General features: G+C 42.7%; 1 protein-coding gene across 1 annotated transcript in view; it reads right to left on the reverse strand.

The window, feature by feature from the left end:
- Positions 1-2671: 2671 nt before the first annotated feature.
- LOC309569958 (cytoglobin-1-like) overlaps positions 2672-21251 on the reverse strand; it is a 67436-nt gene continuing 48856 nt past the window's right edge. Inside the window, exons 4-5 of the mRNA XM_082275952.1 lie at positions 12262-12342; positions 2672-2786 (exon numbers count right to left, since the gene is read on the reverse strand). Coding sequence (XP_082132078.1) covers positions 2679-2786; positions 12262-12342 — 189 coding nt within the window. The 3' untranslated portion in view covers positions 2672-2678. The remainder of the gene's footprint in view (positions 2787-12261; positions 12343-21251) is intronic.

A 21251-nucleotide genomic window follows, 5' to 3' on the forward strand; every position in this document is an offset into this window, starting at 1 on the left:
AATATAGTAATTTTTAGCTGGGGTTCCCCAAGCCTGGAATGTTATTTCAAGGTTTCCTCTGTGTTGAAGAGGTTGATCCTGAGCCTCATCCTGCTGCTATTGTCGGCACCTTTCCTCCTGCTACACAGGGATGACATCCGTAGCCACCGCTGCACACCCAAGCATGGCCCTAAGGTCTTGGCCTGTTTGATACCAGTCATGAGTATTAGAAGGATAATGTCCAGGGTCCATACAAAAATAATCCCATGCTTTAAAATCAAAATACATTGAAAGTTACTATTCCAAGTGTTTACCTTGATGCACCAAATAGTAAATATTAAAATATGGGACACTTTATATCAAAATGATCCATTCAAAAAAATCTACAGTGCAACATTGAATAATATATATAACAATGTGACATCAATAATACAGTTTGTGCAATTTTGGTGCAATTTTTATAAATTGTTTGCTGCTCTGTGTTGTATGGGTGTGCCTCCAATTATTCCGCTATGTGTTGGCACCTTAAGAGATGCTCCCCCCTATAGATGGATTCTTGCTGTTTTAAGTTTGGTCATGAAGAGCTTTATATCCACACTGGGATATTTTGGGCTTCCTGTTCCTCTTTATTTTGGGCTTGTTGTTCCTCTTGTCTCCTCAAGGGGGTGCTCTCCTCTAGATGAAGAAAGCTCCTCATAAGATGTAGTTAGTGTTGTTTCATAAATAGAGGAGAAAGAGTCTAATAGTGCTTTACCTCTTTAAAATGTTATTGAAATAAATACAAGGGAACACTCGCATGTCTTTGGTGCTTATAGCACACCAATCTGTACAGGCAGAATGCAGTATATATGCTTGGATTGTGCAGAGTGTGTTCCTCTCTGTGTACAGCCCTGCTCCGTCTCCACTGTGGCCCCTCCCCAGATGTGCAGATGAACTGAAAGCCACTATCAAATAAACCTGGGCTTTCCTAACACCTCAGCAGTGCCACAAGCTAATCGCCTCCATGCCAGGCCGCATTAATGCAGTAATTCATGCAAAAGGAGCTCTTACCAAGTACGGTGTTTCCCAGAAAATAAACCCGTGAAATTTAGGGCCTATTTTCGGGGAATGTCTTATTTGTCCCCTGTCTTCTCTCCCCCTCCCTGCCAACAAACAAGTCAACATCCCTGTAATCTCCAAAATAAACTCTAGGTAAAGTCCTTGTAAAATCATTTTATCTGCTCTGTAAATGGATTAAAAAATGTCCAGTGTGTGTCTTTATGTGTAACATTGCAGAAAATACCTTATTTACAGCGTTGCTGGGCGCTCACATGACCCGCTGTAGAGCTCTTCTTTCCCGCTCCGAGCACTACCGAGGGAGATGCCGGGATCCCCGCTGACGTCAGTCCTGCTCCAAGCACTGCAGGGGGAGGAGCCATTGACGTCAGTTGGGAGAAGGAGGAGAGCTCCGGCGGGTCACACGAGCGCCCAGCGGCACTGTAAATAAGGTATTATCATGTTACATCAGCCAGGAGGACGAGGACTGGACATTATATAATACTTTTACAGCACAGATTACATGATTTTACAAGGATTTCAACTAGGGCTTATTTGTGGGGTAGGGCTTATATTGCAGCCCTCCCCGATAATCAGACTAGGGCTTATTTGTGGGGTAGGGCTTATATTGCAGCCCTCCCCGATAATCAGACTAGGGCTTATTTGTGGGGTAGGGCTTATATTGCAGCCCTCCCTGATAATCAGACTAGGGCTTATTTGTGGGGTAGGGCTTATATTGCAGCCCTCCCTGATAATCAGACTAGGTCTTATTTTCGGGGTAGGGCTTACTTTTGGGGAAACATGGTATTGAGTGCATACTATACTGTACATGGACAAACTTTTCAGTAAGCCAACATTTCTGTATTAAAAAATCCTTTTTTTTTTATTAGTCTTATGTAATATTTTAATTTTCTGAGATACTAAATCTTGGGTTTTCACTAGTTGTAAGCCATAATCATCAAAATGAAAAGAAAAAAAAATGCTTGAAATATATTACTCTGTGTGTAACGCATCTACAGTATATGAGTTTCACTTTTTTAATTAAATTACTGAAATGAATTCACTTTTGGATGATATTTTATGAGATGCACCTGTATAAGTCATTGCATGTCAAACCCACAAATTGCTTGGAACACCTGATGCATTGGTCAGAACACCTGACTATTTGGGAATTCAAACAGAGAGAGAGAGTGCATCTGTAAAATACACATTTTGTATAGATAGTCAAAAAAAAAACAGTGTAACAATGTATAAACATTAAAAACATGACCCAAAATTAAAATTTCTGTTTTAAAGCAGAAATTATTAAAATTCCTAGGGGTTTTAAAATTGTTAGAATTTTGTTTTATGACAGATGTTTTCTAATCTTTTCTATCTTATCAGGTAAGGCAAAAATGACCATGTGACTGTAGTGCAGTCAGTTATTATACCTAACCAACATAAAGAAATGGCTCTAATACCACTTACAGTCTAATACCACTTACACCGACAAAAAACTGGGGCCACATTTTGAAAGCAATGAATGTCACCTTCACCAAATATTCACTGGTGGTAAATAAATCCTTGTTAAAAACACATGTTCCTGGAAGATTCACCTGCAGTGAATGTCCTATTCAGTGCTTCATAACTATGCCACTAAGATTAGATTGCCTGTAGAGTTCTGACTAGTCTGCATGGTCTGTTTGTGCTACTCGTCTTGTCAGCACTTTTCTTTTCTTTTCTTCCTCGTCATATCCTCTTCTCATCAGTTCACAGATATAGGCAAACAGATTCTGATGAATTAAAAACATATAAACAATCATTTATAACATTTTATGACATCAACAATGGACTACAGGTAAAAATACTTTTCTATCAGTCTTTTGTCTTCTAAACCCAAGAAGAATATCATAATAAATATCAGCTCACCAGTCCTTAGATGTGGTGGCTGCATTTGTTTTCTTTTTTTTTTTTTTGGTTTTTATTCCTCTTTTCTCACCTGGTGATCCTGCCAGTAACACAATTCCTCTCCTAATGTAATAATGCTCACTTACTGTATTGTATTTCTGGAGGAGCAGTATTGTCACCTTAGGACAGGAAGTGTATTAGGACTACAGAATATAACTCCCTCTCCCTGTAGCCCTAACACACTTCATGAATATGTTGTTTGAGATGTACAGGTATTTTTTGCATTTATAGCATTTTGCAGGTATAACAGAGCATTTTCAATGGCAGTTTAAGGCTGGGTTCACACTAGTGAGAATTGGGTTAGGGTTTCCACGCATCCAGTTTGCATGACAGGAGAGTGTGCCCGGATCTCAATGGAGCCGTTTCACACTTCTCCGTGGCCACTGCCAAGCAGATTGCACAGGGGTCCTGTGCGTCTTTTGGCTCAGTTTCTGGTCCAAATTCAGGCAAGAATTCAGGCCTGATTCATCGAGAAGAGGGACGCACCAAACCCCTTTAGCACCTGTATTAATTGTGAACCCACCCTCAAGCTGAAATCTAGGTATGGTTTTATTGCATAGTTACATTGGTCTAGCTTAGAGACCTATCTCTCCACCTTGTCCAGTCAAAGAACACTGCATTCATTAAGAATGCAAAAGAGTTCTCTGAATGGCAGCCATGCTGATTGAGTGACCCCCCTATGCAGCAGGGCAGCTGCTTTTCACGGAACGTATACAATAGCTGTGATCACTACAGTGATTTCCAGCATCCACAGAGATCTCACAGGTATGGAATATGCATACCTACATTGGTCAAAGCTGCACTAATGTAACTAGACAATACAAACCATACTTGGAATTAAGCTTTAACTACTTCCGGACTGCCCGCAGTACATTTACTGTGGGCAGGCAGCACAGGCAGGCTGGATGGCGTACCTGTATGTTATCCAGCCCATTCCAGGTTAGGGACGCACTGTTCCTGTGACCACTGTGGACCACTGGACACGGAAAATTACAATTACTGGTAAATAGGTGTCATGTGATCGCTATGATTGGTCATAGTAATCGCATGATAACAATTCAAACAAATGGTCATGAATGGATTTCCATTTATGAACAGCTTGCTTACGGTTCCCTCCCAGAAGCCGGGTCAGTGGAGCGAAGCCTGCAGGAACGCCGCAGCAACTACCTCCTGTATGCTTGCTATTAATTCACCTCTTGTAAGTGCAATCGATTTTCACCTAATTAAATGTGAAGTCTTTTAATGCACTATGGGAGTTTTCTTTTTTGATCTTTATGATTCATGAGTGTGAGGATAGATGACCATTCCTATTGCCCATGGACGGATGACCGACTGTTTGCCTGATCTGAATACCTGTTACCTGCGCTGGAAGACAGATAACCATTTCTATTTGTTTATGGATGGATGTTATGCTTGTGCTGACCACCTATAATTTAGTGGTCCACTCAATCTGGTAAGGATAATACCTTATCACTTAGGGTGTCATCCTCTTTTACTATCCGCTTGTGGGTCTCCTATGAATGGTGACGTCTTTTACCTCCTCCTTTTTTATTGGACTTGACTACCTATATGGACTTTTATGATTTGTATATTATTATTTTAATTATTAGTGATTTTATCTATTGTGATTAGCGCTGCACTATTGGTTTTTTTTGTTTGTTTTCTCTTAATATATAGTAAAAAAAAAAAAAAAAACAGTGGTGATCAAATACCACCAAAAATAAGCTCTATTTGTGTAAAAAAATGATATAAATTTAATTTGCTTAAAGTGTTGCATGACTGCGCCAGTTAAAGTAGCACAGTGCTGAACAGCAAAAAAATGGCCTGTTAATGAAGGGGGTAAAACCTTCTGGAGGTCAAGTGGTTAAAACTGATTATTACATGTTTCTGCAGTCCATTATGCTATTAGTCACTGTTTGTGTCCTTTTTATTCCAGCCAGATTAGCTTTATTTGGCATGGATTGATAAATGTATTATATGTAGGCACCACATTTTTTTCACAGTGATATTACATCATTGTTTTTTTGGCACATTTGAACACATTATATCATAAAAGTAAAACCCGAAGGTTTAGGAGCACTGTACAATTGGCATAAGAGGTTACAGGCTGTTAGGCTCAGGTTTTGGAAATGGAATTTGTGTGTGTGTGTGTGTGTGTGTGTGTGTGTATAAATACATATAAGTGTGTGTATGTATGTATATATATATATATATATATATATATATATATATATATATATATATATATACACAAGTTCAGATGTTTTGCCTGCCTCCAAAGACCCACAAAAAATGCCCCAAAAAAACGTCTGCAATAACACACCAGGGCGTTTTTTTGGGCGTTTTTTGTGGGTCTTTGGAGGCAGGCAAAACATCTGAACTTGTGTATAGGGGTATATATACACACACACTTATATGTATTTATACACATATATAGGTGTGATAGGAGCGGAGCCATATGCCTGTTAATTATTTCATTAGCGCAAGCATAGTGTTCTGCTACTTTCACACCTATATACACTCAGGTCCATAAATATTGGGACATCGACACAATTCTAATCTATTTGGCTCTATACACCACCACAATGGATTTGAAATGAAACAAACAAGATGTGCTTTAACTGCAGACTTTCAGCTTTAATTTGAGTATATTTACATCCAAAATCAGGTGAACGGTGTAGGAATTATAACCGTTTGTATATGTGCCTCCCACTTTTTAAGCGACCAAAAGTAATGGGACAGATTAACAATCATAAATCAAACTTTCACTTTTTAATACTTGGTTGCAAATCCTTTGCAGTCAATTACAGCCTGAAGTCTGGAACGCATAGACATCACCAGACGCTGGGTTTCATCCCTGGTGATGCTCTGTCAGGCTTCTACTGCAACTGTCTTTATTCCTGCTTGTTCTTGGGGCATTTTCCCTTCAGTTTTGTCTTCAGCAAGTGAAATGCATGCTCAATCGGATTCAGGTCAGGTGATTGACTTTGCCATTGCATAACATTCCACTTCTTTCCCTTTAAAAACTCTTTGGTTGCTTTCGCAGTATGCTTTGGGTCATTGTCCATCTGCACTGTGAAGCGCCGTCCAATGAGTTCTGAAACATTTGACTTAATATGAGCAGATAATATTGCCCGAAACACTTCAGAATTCATCCTGCTGCTTTTGTCAGCAGTCACATCATCAATAAATTCAAGAGAACCAGTTCCATTGGCAGCCATACATGCCCACGCCATGACACTACCACCACCATGCTTCACTGATGAGGTGGTATGCTTTGGATCATGGGCAGTTCCTTTCCTTCTCCATACTCTTCTCTTCCCATCACTCTGGTACAAGTTGATCTTGGTCTCATCTGTCCATAGGATGTTGTTCCAGATATTTGAAGGCTTTTTTAGATGTTGTTTGGCAAACTCTAATCTGGCCTTCCTGTTTTTGAGGCTCACCAATGGTTTACATCTTGTTGTGAACCCTCTGTATTAACTCTGGTGAAGTCTTCTCTTGATTGTTGACTTTGACACACATACACCTACCTCCTGGAGAGTGTTCTTGATCTGGCCAACTGTTGTGAAGGATGTTTTCTTCACCAGGGAAAGAAATCTTCGGTCATCCACCACAGTTGTTTTTCGTGGTCTTCCGAGTCTTTTGGTGTTGCTGAGCTCACCGGTGCGTTCTTTCTTTTTAAGGATGTTCCAAACAGTTGATTTGGCCACACCGAATATTTTTGCTATCTCTCAGATGGGTTTGTTTTGTTTTTTCAGCCTAATGATGGCTTGCTTCACTGATAGTGACAGCTCTTTGGATCTCATATTGAGAGTTGACAGCAACAGATTCCAAATGGAAATAGCACACTTGAAATGAACTCTGGACCTTTTATCTGCTCCTTGTAAATGGGATAATGAGGGAATAACACACACCTGGCCATGGAACAGCTGAGCAGCCAATTGTCCCATTACTTTTGGTCCCTTAAAAAGTGGGAGGCACATATACAAACCGTTGTAATTCCTACACTGTTCACCTGATTTGGATGTAAATATCCTCAAAATAAAACTGAAAGTCTGCAGTTAAATCACATCTTTTTTCTTTCATTTCAAATCCATTGTTATGGTGTATAGAGCCAAAAAGATTAGAATTGTGTCGATGTCCCAATATTTATGGACCAGACTGTATGTGTATATATACATACATGTGTGTATATATACTCCTATACAGAAGTTCAGATGTTTTGCCTGCCTCCAAAGACCCCAAAAAAATGCCCAAAAAAACGCCTGCGCCAAAAAAAAACGCCCAGGTGTGTTATTGCAGGTGTTTTTTTTGGGCATTTTTTTGGGGTCTTTGGAGTCAGGCAAAACATCTGAACTTCTGTATAGGGGTATATATACACACACACTTATATGTATATATACACATACACACATATAGGTGTGAAAGGAGAGAAGCCATATGGGTGTTAATTATTTCATTAGCGCAAGTATAGTATTCTGCTACTTTCACACCTATATATGTGTATGTGTATATATACATATAAGTGTGTGTGTATATATATACCCCTATACAGAAGTTCTGATGTTATGCCTGCTTCCAATAACTCCCAAAAATGCCCAAAAAAACGCTTGATACAGAGCCATATCCCTGTTCTATAAGTGTTCTAATACAAACTATTTTTTTTCTGGTTCTGGTCATGCTACAGAGCTGAAACTTCACAGGTACACTTTTTAGACCCCACAGACACTAAATCCAAAGAAATCAAATTTTTTTTTCTTTTTCAATAATTTTTTCAATAATTGTCTCTCTATCAAAAATGACAATTTTTAAGAACTTTTTTTTGTGTGATTAATAGTCCCTGGGGCATGACCCAGAACCCTTGGCACTTTTTAGGGGCATTTATTGGGTTTTAGGGCTTCAAAATTGGGTTTTTTGATTACCGAAGTTCGGGTCACATTGATTTCAATAGGGTTCTGAAATCCGGGCCGAACTTTCTGGAAGTTCTGGTGTTCTGGTCGAACCGAACTTTTGAAAAGTTCGATCATCCCTACCAAACAATAGCATTTCACGGAAAGGGGGAATGCGCTGTTGATTCGGGAAGTATTCAGGGTCTATTGGACCTCTGGACAGTCAGACCACTTTTTTTTTTTTTTTTTTTTTTTTTTTTTTTTTTTAAGAGCAGCAGTCCAACCTATCTGCTGCCAGAATAGGGTATTTTAACCCTTGCTGCGACACTTAGCAGCATAAAAAATAAAGCCCCACATTTATTACTGTATTTGCAGCCTGACACTCCCACTCCAGGTGTAATTGCATTATTCCCAGTAATGTATGTCATATATAAATGCTTAGAAGGCAGAATTGATCAGAGTGCAAGGTTACCATAAGTGGTAACATGATGATTATTAAACAGTCATGTGTTCATGATATCACTGACATCTTGATCATCTGACTAGGTTTGAAAACAAAAGGATGGAGTTAGGATTATTGTTATGGCTTCGGGTAATATTAGCAGTTTTGGCAAATTACCGGGTCCAAGATAGTTGAAAGGAGCCTACGTAACCCTCGAGCTATTTAGATTTAAAGTCCATTTTACTTATAAACCCCCTCCAATTTCGCAGTGCCAACTGGCTTCAATGTGCAAAGCAAAAACTGTCCTCATCCTAAGAAAGTTGCACCTAAATTCATAAAAATGTAAAGTACAGTGGGAAAAATAATTATTTGATCCCCTGCAGATTTTGTAAGTTTTGCCCACTTACAAATAAATGAAGGGTCTATAATTTTTATCATATGTGTATTTTAAATGATAGAATAGCAACCAAACATCCAGAGAAAAAAACACATAATACTAATGTCATAAACTGAGTTGCAGTTCGGTGGTAATAAGTATTTGATCCCCAAGCAAAACATGACTTAGTACTTAGCAGAGAAATTCTTGTTGGCAAGCTCAGAGATAAGACGTTTCTTGTAGTTGGTTTCTAGGTTTGCACAAAATCTCAGGAGGGATTTTAATCCACTTTTCTTTACAGATCTTCTCTTAATCCTTAAGGTTTCTTGGTTGTCACTTGGCATTTCAAAGTTTCAGCTCCCTTCATAAATTTTCTATAGGATTAAGGTCTGGAGACTAGCTAGGGCCATCCCATGACCTTAATGTGCTTCTTCTTGAGCCACTCCTTTGTTGCCTTGGTGGTATGTTTTGGGTCAATGTCATGCTTGAAGACCCATCCACAAGCCAGAGCAGAGAAACAGCCCCAAAGCATAGGTTTGAATGGAAGAAAGAGATTCTGTGGACAGGTGTCTTTTATACACATAATGAGTTGTCGTTAGGACTGTGATCGCCTTTTTATGTGGATTTTTATCGTTTATATGCCCAATATCTTTTATTTCTTGTGAGAATCTATAATAAATTAACCTTTTTTGCGGGCTTGACTATGTCAGCCTATTGCTTTTTTTGAGTGACACCTGAGAGAGATTCACTGTGTTTCCTGTTTGGAGATCTATTGTTTCATTCAATTCCAAGGCTCATTTGACCCATTGACTCTGGTTAGTGTTTCCCCTTAGGGGACTCGAGGCACCTTCCACTGTGTGGAGCACCATAGCACTTTTGGCATCAGCCCCTTATTGAGCACAATTGCACTTGGCATAGGACTGATTATTTATTTTGGGCAATTCATTGAATTGTCATACTGTGGACATTTATTATCGCTACTATTTGCACCTTTGCACTTACATTGAGCACTTTGTTTTTATTGCTTAATACTACTGCATTTGTTCTTAAATCAGTTTTGGATTCAGCACAATTGCACTTTATGCACTTATATTATTTATGATAAAGTTTGCATTTAGCACCATTGCACTTTATTATTGTATATGAATTTATGTCATTCATACTTATTTACAAACCCGATTCCAAAAAAGTTTGGACACTGTACAAACTGTGAATAAAAACAGAATGCAATGATGTGGAAGTTTCAAATTTCAATATTTTATTCAGAATACAACATAGATGACATCAAATGTTTAAACTGAGAAAATGTATCAATTTCAGGGAAAAATAAGTTGATTTTAAATTTCATGGCATCAACACATCTCGAACAAGTTGGGACAAGGCCATGTTTACCATTTTGTGGCATCCCCTCTTCTTTTTATAACAGTCTGCAAACGACTGAGGAGACAAGTTGTTCAAGTTTAGGAATAGGAATGTTGTCCCATTCTTGTCTAATACAGGCTTCTAGTTGCTCAACTGTCTTAGGTCTTCTTTGTCACATCTTCCTCTTTATGATGCGCCAAATGTTTTCTATGGGTGAAAGATCTGGACTGCAGGCTGGCCATTTCAGTACCCGGATCCTTCTTCTACGCAGCCATGATGTTGTAATTGATGCAGTATGTGGTCTGGCATTGTCATGTTGGAAAATGCAAGGTCTTCCCTGAAAAAAAAGAGGTCTGGATGGGAGCATATGTTGTTCTAGAACAAGGGTAGGGAACCTTGGCTCTCCAGCTGTGCTGAAACTACAAATCCCATGAGGCACTGCAAAACTCTGACAGCCACAGGGATGCCTTCCTAAGGCAGAGGCATGATGGGATTTGTAGTTTCAGCACAGCTGGAGAGCCAAGGTTCCCTACCCCTGTTCTAGAACATGGATATACCTTTCAGCATTGGTGGTGCCTTTCCAGATGTGTAAGCTGCCCATGCCACACGCACTCATGCAATCCCCATACCATCAGAGATGCAGGCTTCTGAACTGAGCGCTGATAAAAACTTGGGTTGTCCTTTCCCTCTATAGACCGGATGACATGGTTTACCAGTTTTCCAAAAAAGAACTTCAAATTTTGATTTGTCTGACTACAGAACAGTTTTCCACTTTGCCACAGTCCATTTTAAATGAGCCTTGGCCCAGAGAAAACACCTGCGCTTCTGGATCATGTTTAGATATGGCTTCTTTTTTGGCCTATAGAGTTTTAGCCGGCAACGGCGAATGGCACGGTGGATTGTGTTAACTGACAATGTTTTCTGGAAGTATCCCTGAGCCCATGTTGTGATTACCATTACAGTAGCATTCATTTATGTGATGCAGTGCCATCTAAGGGCCCGAAGATCACAGACATCCAGTATGGTTTTCCGGCCTTGACCCTTACGCACAGAGATTGTTCCAGATTCTCTGAATCTTTGGATGATATCATGCACTGTAGATGATGATAACTTCAAACTCTTTGCAATTTTTCTCTGAGAAACTCCTTTCTGATATTGCTCCACTATTTTTCACTGCGGCATTGGGGGAATTGGTGATCCTCTGAACATCTTGACTTCTGAGAGACACTGCCACACTAAAGCCTCGTTCCCACGCAACGATTGTTGGGCGTGAATTTTCGGCCAACGTCCGATCGGCCATTTGTCGGCTTGTTAGTATGATGCTTCCGACAACCGACTGCGACTTTTCGGCTGAATAAAATTTGGTGTGCATGCTATAAAATTTTTGTTGGCCGTCAACAGAACGGCCGATTTTCTGTCAGTCAGTACAGATTTCGGCAGACAAAAATCTGATGAGCAAGACTGGGCATGCTCAGAGAAGAAAAAACACACGGAAAGTAAACCAGCACATGACATCACTTCTGAAGTTGGTTTTTGTTGGCCGAGAAAATTTGTGTGCAGTCTAGAGCACATTTCAACCAACACTGGACAAAAGACGGCCGATCGGTCGGCCAACAATCGTTGCGTGTGTACGAGGCATTAGAGGCTCTTTTTATACCCAATCATGTTGCCAATTGACCTAATAAGTTGCAAATTGGTCCTCCAGCTGTTCCTTATATGTACATTTAACTTTTCCCGCCTCTTATTGCTACCTGTGCCAACTTTTTTGGAATGTGTAGCTCTCATGAAATCCAAAATAAGCTAATAATTGGCATGACATTTCAAAATGTCTCACTTTCAACATTTCATATGTTATCTATATTATATTGTGAATAAAATATAAGTTTATGAGATTTGTAAATTAGTCCATTCCTTTTTTACTCACAATTTGTACAGTGTCCCAACTTTTTTTTGGAATTGGGTTTGTATATTTTTTGTCATTTATATTAATCCAAGCGCTACTTCTTGGCACATCTATCTTTCTGAGTTTTTACTTAGTGAGCAGCAGCTGCAAACACACACTTTATCACATTTTTTTCATTTAATACACTTTATAGTTCCGAGCGCAGGTTATAATTTTTGTGATTCAGTAATAAAACTATGTTACGGGGGGGGGGACAAAATGTATTACTATTGACAGACTGTATCGTGTTTTTTTCTTTCTTCTCACAGTTTTAATAGATGCTTACCTTCCATGCATTCTCCAACTCTGGTATCCATTTGTCTTTCAGAAGTGGATGAATAGCACACATAAATTCATCTACTACATACTGTAAAATATGGAATTAAGAATGTCTGATTTAGCACAATGCAAAGCATTAGATCAGAAAAATACAGCAATCCTTCATACTATATAGAAAAAACTCATTCACTAAAGCCACGCACTGGTAACAATGATGTTTAGGGCTATAAAACTGCAACCACATTTTTGTACAAAATCTGTTTAATAAACATTTAAGTGATACTGCAGTTCTCATGCTGCCTTTTGTGTTTAATTTAAAGTAGCATTTATTATGCCATTTAATGTTGTATGTTAGTGTTTGGCAGTGAAAACCTGAAGCCTGGTAGTTCTTGGTGTGGGATTGTTTTTTTTTCCTTTTCTAAAAACAAGGTCTAAATCCCCTGCTATAGCTGAGTGGATTTAGTTGAAACCAACCAGTGGCGGCCCGTCTATTAGGGGCACAGGGACGCTGCCCCCCTAATCCATGTGCCCGGCCCCTAATCTACATGCAGGGCACTGGATGCATGTACTCCAATGGGTTTGTTTTTTTTTTTTTTAGAAGCACATGATTAGAGCTGGAGACTCTAATTGGCTTCAAAAAGGGTGAGCTTTGGGTGCAGAGCATTGCACCCAAAGCCCAACCAGTTGTGTGACATTAGCGAATTAATATTCGCTAATGTCTTCCTGTTTCTTCTCACGATCAATCAGGAAACAGGTCCTGATTCCTGATTGCCTGGGAGTCCTAAGACCAGATTGGCCACAAGTCTTAACTCCTGATTGGCCGGGAGGAGAAATGATCCCTGGGACTCGGGAGTAGATGCAGGGGGAGAAACCACCACCTGTATGGGGTAAGTGCAGGGGCTGGCGGGAACCCTAACGAGTGATCAATAGAGGGATGGAGGATGGGATATGTGGTTGGCTGGCTGGGGGGGGCCGAGGGGCCCCCTCCATGAAAACTGAGCACCAGCCGCCACTAAAACCAATATTGTCTAAGTACAAAAGACGTGTGTATTTTCCTTGAATCTTGGTGTGCTTTGTGTATTTCTTCCAGATCTGTGCAGTAATCCCATGTAAAAGATTGCCTCCGGGCAGAAATTTCCTGTAATAAAGACCAGTCACTGCTGCCTTCTCCCCTTGTGCAGGGTGACTGGTCTTGTCTCTGCCCATCCTTTAGTTTTCTGTAGGTTGCCTGTAGTGGGTGGAGCCTGTTGGACCCCTCCTACAGCTCTGCTCTCTGCACAGACTATGTACAGAACAGTGATAATGTCACTGCTACTTTTACAAGATATTATTTGTGTTTACAAAAGCATTTGGTGCGCATATTTAGGAATACATTGAAATGAAACTGTTTGTGCCTGAAACTTGGCTGTAAGAAATGGCCAGGATAAGGAGTATGGAGCAAATAGAGGCATAAAAATTGTTTCACCCAAACCTTGCCATTCTGAATAATGTTCAGATCATCAGCAAGAATGCAGTGTTATCTGTCATGACCTACCTAGGATAACACTTACTAGAATGGGCTGGAGGGAATTAATAACTTTCTGCTCCCATGCCCTGCATCCTCCCCCTTCCCACCATCCCCTCCCAACTATTCCTCTACCACCTATCCTCTTTCCCTTGAACCACAACACTCCCTTCTTCTCTCCCACATACAACGTACACAAAGTTTGCTTGGATTCACTTTTTTTTTATAACAATTACTAATGTAAACTGAATTGTAAACCCTTGAAGCAGTAGAAATAAATATAAATAAAGTGGGCCCCCCTGCGGGGTAGTTGATATTGTACTAGTATGCTCAGCATACTAGTACATTATGACAGACTTACCTGTAAAGAGGGTCCCTCCTGCGCAGCGCTGTCATGGATCTCCAATGATGCCATCTTCACTCGGTCTTCCTTCCGAATTCGCAGGCTCCAGCTGTATGAATGGCTGGGCAGTGGTGACATAATGCACAGGAGCCCTTGGCTCCGGTACGGAGCTTTGAAGGTGCATCACAGGTAACTGGTGACATCGCTTGCAGCATCCCTTGTGAATATCTCCTAATGTCAGGAACTGGTCTTGAACCTGGGACCTCCACTATATATGGCAATGACTCTGTTTGCTGAGCCATCTGGAATGTTGGACAGTTTGCTGGACAGTTCTCTGGACAAATCCTTTAATGATCCTGCCATGAATCTTATTTGCCTTGAAACCTTTGCCCCTCCATGAACTTCCTTATTTAAACCATGTCTCTGCACTTCCTGGTTGCCAGAATATTGTGCCTTCTCCAGGCAATATCTCGCTTGTCTCTCCTGCTGCCGTCCGTATCTTCGCTACTATTCGCTATCAACATTTGGCTTGTTCCTCGACTTCGCTTCTGCTATCCCAACCTGCAACTACTTGTTACCGACCTTGGCTATTCCTTGACTACGCTTCTGCTTGATCCCTACCTGCTATATCTGCTATTTGACCCTGGCTTGCTCTCCTCCTGGTGGGGCGATCCTGAGGACCGCAACCTGGTGCTAACATGCAGCAAAATCCATCTCCACCATCAGGAGCTCTGGTGAACACCGGTTAATACTTAGATTCCGCACCTCAGGTGAGCCTGCGTCATCTGTCTGGGTGACCTGCCTGTGTTCCTATCCTGCGGGTTCCTGTGTGAGCTTCCACTGCTATAGCTACTGGTCTTCGAGCCCGACCCCTGATTGTGACACCTAAACAGTGCAAATTTAGAATATAATCACTGTACCCACAGGTAAGCCTTATTTTATGCTTAGATGTAGGTACAAGTACAAAAGTTAAGTTTACCTCCACTTTAACAAAAAAGGGTCTTCCACATCCTTTACCCTTCGATTACACCTCACACTTCATTCTCCATTCCCTAAAACCTACCTATTAGTGGTGGTCAACTATTAAATTACAGGGGGCCTTAAGTGTTGTTTGTTATTACTAGTACATCATGACACACCCAGGAAAATATAATTGGTTTGTCAGTTTGTGAAAAACGGGAATGTAATGCAATGTAATGCAAGACAAGTTCATTAATGCAAGTGTTTGACGCTTACTCAGTCAAAGCCAATGTTCTCAAAACATTCAACCTTATTTATTGATTTCACTCATTATGTTTCTTCTTTTCTGCATTTTGTAAATGCCCCCATGCAGGTCTGTAGCAACATATTACTTGTAATAGTGATCTACTGCTGCCGGGGAAGCAAGGCAGAGCTCCATTTGCTCGGCCTGAGCCTAGGACCGTAAAAAAGTGGCATGAGGTCACACAGTCTGTTGCTTCTGATTCACTGAATGGCAGGGCTGGATCTAGCCCGTCTGATATGGAGGTGTGGTAAAAAATGTCAGTGGAGCAGAGGATAGTGCCAGTAGTTTGTAGAGCAGTGTACAGGGGTCAACAGGGCAGTGTACATGATGTCAGTAGGGCAAAGGATGGGAGTTTAGCAGGGCAGAGGACAATGGTCCCTGCTGGCAGGGAACAGGACAAAGGGTCACTGCTGGCATAGAAGAGGACAGTGGTCACTGCTGGCAGGCCGCTTGGCAGAGCTCCTACTCCCATGCCTGCAATGCACACAGCCTGGGCACAGGCAGCAGATCTTCCTACGCAACACATAGCTAAGATTGGATTCCTTTACACACAACCTTGATCTGCATCGTGTGTAGCTGGCTACTGCGTTCCAAACAGGGAATTTCCAGGTCAGAACTGCAACATAGTAGCCATCTACACACACTACAGATTGAGATTGTGCGTAAAGGAATCCAATCTCAGCTATACGTTGTGTGGGGAGGAGGAGCTCTGCTGCCTGTGCCCAGGTTGTGTGCAGTGCATGGATGGTAGAAGGAGCTCAGTGGCGGGGTGCACAATATTTATATTTGCAAATGTGAGCAAATACATGTGTACGCATGTAGGACAACAACCCAAGAAAAGCTAGAAGAATTTTTATCCAAGAATATACACCTTTATTAAACAGCCCATCCTCGCATTTTTACGCAGGAATTTTAAGCCAGGAGTTAAAGTTTAAAGCATACAATACTAATGTAGCGAGGTTTCATATGCCTAAAAGAGGACTGTTTGACATTTGAGAGGAACTCGGCTCCATCTAGTGGCCAAAACGACACATTGCAGCTGATCTGGAATTTCCTGTGATGTGATTTTCCTGTCAGGAAGTTGAGCAGACTACATAATCCATAGTGCTTTGGGAGTACCAGGGTGCACTGCCTCACTGCACAGCCTTCTGGGGAAAGCTTTATAAAGGAAGGTAGGAGCCAGGCTCACTCTCTTGGGAAAGACACAGTGAGACAAGCAGGAAGCCAGCGTTGTGGGCTGATGCTGCATGCTAGGCCAAAACTCCTGGGCCTGAAATGACTAAGCTGCAGTGTTTCATCTCCAGTAGAGGATCCCTCCTGGAGGTCCCATAGATGTTTTGCAGAGACCAGACTCATCCACCACCAATACCTAGCGCGGCTGGTGACAGAGGCCGGAGACTGAGACCGCAGCGGAGGGTTCCTGGGAGACAGTCCATTTGGTGAGAGGGCACCTGCCCAAAAACTGACTCTATCTACCAAAGAAGTAATTTTAGTCAGGATTAGCCCTAGAGTAGTAGAAGGCAATATATCGGGTGGCCCAGTACATCTCCCACAGAAATTTTACCGCCAAACCTGCACAGACACCCCACGGTGATTACTGTTTGCTGCCATCTTCTCTATTGATCATCCATCCTCAATGTGGATTACAAATCGCGAGTGCACCAACGTTGCTAGCGAAGATATAGAGAAGAAACAGTGGAACCACATGTGGGACCCAGATAGGCCTACCTGTCTGGTACTGTGTCTGGCATTTATTATACATGAGTGTGGGAGTACTTTTATCTTTCTAAGTTGGTACATGTAATTCCTTAAAGAGCCATATTTCATTGTATCTCACTTGTTTCATTCTGATACATAGTAAATTAAGATTTAATTTAACGCAATCCTGTGTGTTGTCCCATTGTGTCACCAGAAGGACTACAGCTGGAGAGAGGTAACAGGTCATTATTATTTATTGAAGTGTTATATTCCAATTTGTGTAGCCATTTGGTATTCCAGTCCTGTTCTGGGTCAGTTGTTCCTAGGGAGGGTTCGAGCCAATTCCGAAGGTTGATAGGCAGGGCGTAGACCCAATAGTCTAATCAGCAGCTCCTAGGGGGGTAGTGCTACACGTGGAGGCTCGTCCGGGATCTCTACAGTCCTGCAACACAACCCTCTCAGCCACAGAATCCCCCTCAACGCAGAAATGGATCCTACCACTGCAGCCGAGTGGTGCAGGGAAGAGAATGTCGTAGTGGAAAATGGCCTGGTGGTTGAAATCAAGGGAGAGGTCTGGACTGAGGAAAAACTCCTCCCAGTTTTAAGGGCACTGTCCAGACAGGAAATTCTGGGTGACTGACATAAAGACAGACACCACCGTTCCACACACGTATGCATTGTGTGAGTGGAGGAAGGGGGTCCCTGATTACTTTAAGGGAACCAGTGTAAAGACTACTGACCAAACAGAACTTTTCTTAATACATCCAGAGGTCCTTACTGAAGGTCCCTCATCCACCACTCCTGGGGGATCCAGCAAAGAAAAAGGTGTCCAAGAAGGGAGTCCAGAGTCACCACCTTTGTCTACCTTTAGCTCAGAACTGTGTGCTGTTCTCGGGGAAATCGTAGCAAAATGTAGTAAGGACTCCCCAAACTATCTGATGACTGGATATAGGAAGCTCAGGACATTCTCTGGGAAACAGCCTGTGCCTTCAACAGAAGATGGGTTTGAAGAGTGGTTAGATACCGCCACTCAGGCTTTGGAAGAGTGGGAGGTACCAGAACAGCACAAGAAACAGAGAATCACAGAAAGTTTAAGGGGACCTGCACTAGAGACCGTACGTAATCTCAAGCTAAGCAAAAAGAACTGTACTGCACAGGATTATCTAGACATTCTACAAGATGTATTTGGTCGGACGGAGAACGTGGCTGAACTTCTTTACCAGTTAGACCACTGTTACCAAGAAGAGGAAGAGAAGTTGTCCGAATTTATTAGATGCCTGGATAAGATCATCCACCAGATCCTGTTAAAGAAAGGGATAGGCCCCCGGAAGGTAGATGAGACTCGTGCACGGCAGGTGCTGAGAGGGGCTTAACCTTTAGATCCCATTGCCATACTGTTGCGAACTCGTCAAGATGGTGGCATTCTAGAATACCCTGACCTGATTCGAATGGTCAGAGAGGAAGAGGTCATGTTGGACAACAAAAAGAAGAGTCGGCAGTTTGACTCAACTGCTCGAGTCAGAGTGATAAGTGTAGAAGAAGGTGACTTGCAAGTTGAACTCCTAAAGACCCAGGTGTCCCAGTTGATAGAAATGGTGTCTATCCTGACTAGTCAGGCATCCACTCTACCTAATGGGAACATATCGGAGAAGCCAGATGAACCTGCTAACCTTAGAGCAGATCCGGAACCGAGACCTACAAGATTGTTAACTTGTTTCAACTGTGGGGGGAGTAGGACATGTTAGAGGAGTATGTCCCAGCCCAGGAAAGGTTGTCTCAAAACCTCGCAAGCCAGCGGAAAACTTCAGAGGGCCCCCGGTGAAGGAGTCAACCGGGTGCCCGCCAGTTTCAAGGGACTCCAGGAGGCTCACTGGTTCAGGGAAACTGAGTCAGGGAGTAAGATCTAGGTACAACGCCCCTAGTTCTATACTCCAGGCTACTGAGGGGAGGAAAATCAATGCACACCGGGCCCAGCGGGGACTGAATCCAAGGAAAAAAAGAAAGAAGAAAAGAGCTTGGGAGCAGAGAACTGAATCAGACAACAAGGCCACTTCAAGAGAATTCCCAACTAACTTGGTCGGGCCTTTTCCTGTAGTCTCCTTCCAGGTAGAAGGAATTTACACAAGAGCCCTCCTTGACACTGGGGCCCAAGTGACTCTTCTGTATAGAGACTTCTATGATAAACACCTTACCCATCTACCTCTGCAGAAGTTGGAAGATCTGGAGATATGGGGTATCGGGACTCAAAGTTTTCCCTATGACGGGTATCTGCCAGTCAAGTTGACCTTTGACCCATCAGTGGCTGGTGAAGCTGAAACCTTCGATATCCTAGCGGTGGTCTGTCCTCGTCCGCCAGGGGCCAACAAAAGTTCTCTCATCGTAGGGACCAGCACTGACCTGGTAAGGCGCCTCCTGACACAACTGGTCCAGGGACAGGATGCTCCAGTGCCAAGGATTCACCCCATGCTTCGGCAGGCCTATCAACGACTAGTATTGGAGCAAGAGACTCCTGCAGAAGGAGTTGGAAGACTCTGGAAGTTGGACAGAACGGAAAAGGTCTTGCAGCCAGGAGAGGTGGCTTATCTGAAAGCTTCCGTTAAACTCACATGGAAACAGCCGGGCCCTTTTATCATCTTTGAATCAGGTCCACAGGAAGAGGAGAGAGGGATAGAAGTAATCCCTGAAGTGATCCCTTTGAAGGTGTTACAGAAAAACCGTGGAAGGGTTTTAGTGAGTGTCAGAAACACCTCTACTACACCGGTCAGAGTGCTGTTGGGCCAAGTTAACCCGGCTACCCCAGTTGTCCCATCTGATCTTAAAGAGGAGGAAAGGGGTGAAGTTGTCATAGAAGAGCTCTGCTCTGGAAACGCTGCCCTCCCGCCGGAATGGGTGAAGAGGGCCAAGGCACAACTTGCTCGATGGCGAGGAATATTTTCTAAGGATGAGTTTGACGTGGGATGCGCCAGGAGTGCCACTCATAAGATCCGCCTGAGTGAGGACAAACCTTTCCGAGAAAGAGTCCAGCGAGTTCCCTTAGGTGACTTAGAAGATCTACGTCAGCAGCTGGCGGAACTCAAGAAGACTGGGGTTATTCGAGAATCCAGGAGCCCATATGCTTCTCCGATAGTGGTAGTCCGGAAGAAAAATGGATCTTTGAGGCTTTGTATCGACTACCGAACACTGAACAGAAGAACCATCCCAGACCAGTATACCACACCTCGAATTAAAGACGCCCTACAGAGCCTGTCAGGGGCGAAGTGGTTCAGCGTGATGGACTTAAAGAGTGGGTACTATCAGATCCCCATGCACCCTGAAGACCGGGAGAAGACAGCCTTCATCACCCCCGTGGGGTTCTTTGAGTTCAATCGCATGCCTCAGGGGTTGTCAGGAGCCCCTGCTACTTTCCAGAGGCTGATGGAAAGGACCGTTGGGGATATGAATTTGATAGAGGTACTGATATACTTGGATGATGTTATCGTGTTTGGCAGGACTTTGGAAGAACACGAGGAGAGGTTGGAAAAGGTCCTGAAGAGGCTACATGAAGAAGGCCTGAAACTTTCTCCTGAGAAGTGTCAGTTCTATCAATCCTCGGTCCATTACCTGGGCCACATCGTGTCTGAAGAAGGGGTGGCCACCGACCCGGACAAGCTGGATGCCGTCGCCTCCTGGCCGAGACCTACAAATGTGACCGAACTTCGGTCGTTCCTGGGCTTTTGCTCCTATTACAGGAGGTTTGTAGAGGGGTTCGCCAAGATTACCTGTACGGAGCTGAATTCATTGTCAAGACGGATAATAATCCACTCACCTATCTGTTGACTACAGCCAAGCTGGATGCCACAGGACATAGATGGTTGGCTGCCCTCTCTAGCTTCAACTTCAGCCTGAAGTATCGGCCAGGAGTCGGGAAAAGGGATGCAGATGCCCTATCCAGAAGGTTGCATGCATCGCACGAACCTGATGAAGAATGGACCCATTTGGCTCCAGAAGGGTGCGTGCCCTATATCAGGGAACTGAACTTCGATCCAGAGGAGGATCAAGAGCCAAAGAGATTGGGGTTTCGGCTGTCGGAGTACCCAAATACTATTGCAGGGTGACCCAAGTTGAAGGGGAAGATTTACCCCGGCTGTCCAAAAGGGACTTGAGGAAGGAGCAGCTGGAAGACCCTCTGGGAAAACTTCTTTTGGAAGC

Source organism: Pelophylax lessonae (genome assembly GCF_965119305.1).
Source record: "Pelophylax lessonae genome assembly, chromosome: 13".
NCBI classification, from domain to species: Eukaryota; Metazoa; Chordata; class Amphibia; order Anura; family Ranidae; genus Pelophylax; species Pelophylax lessonae.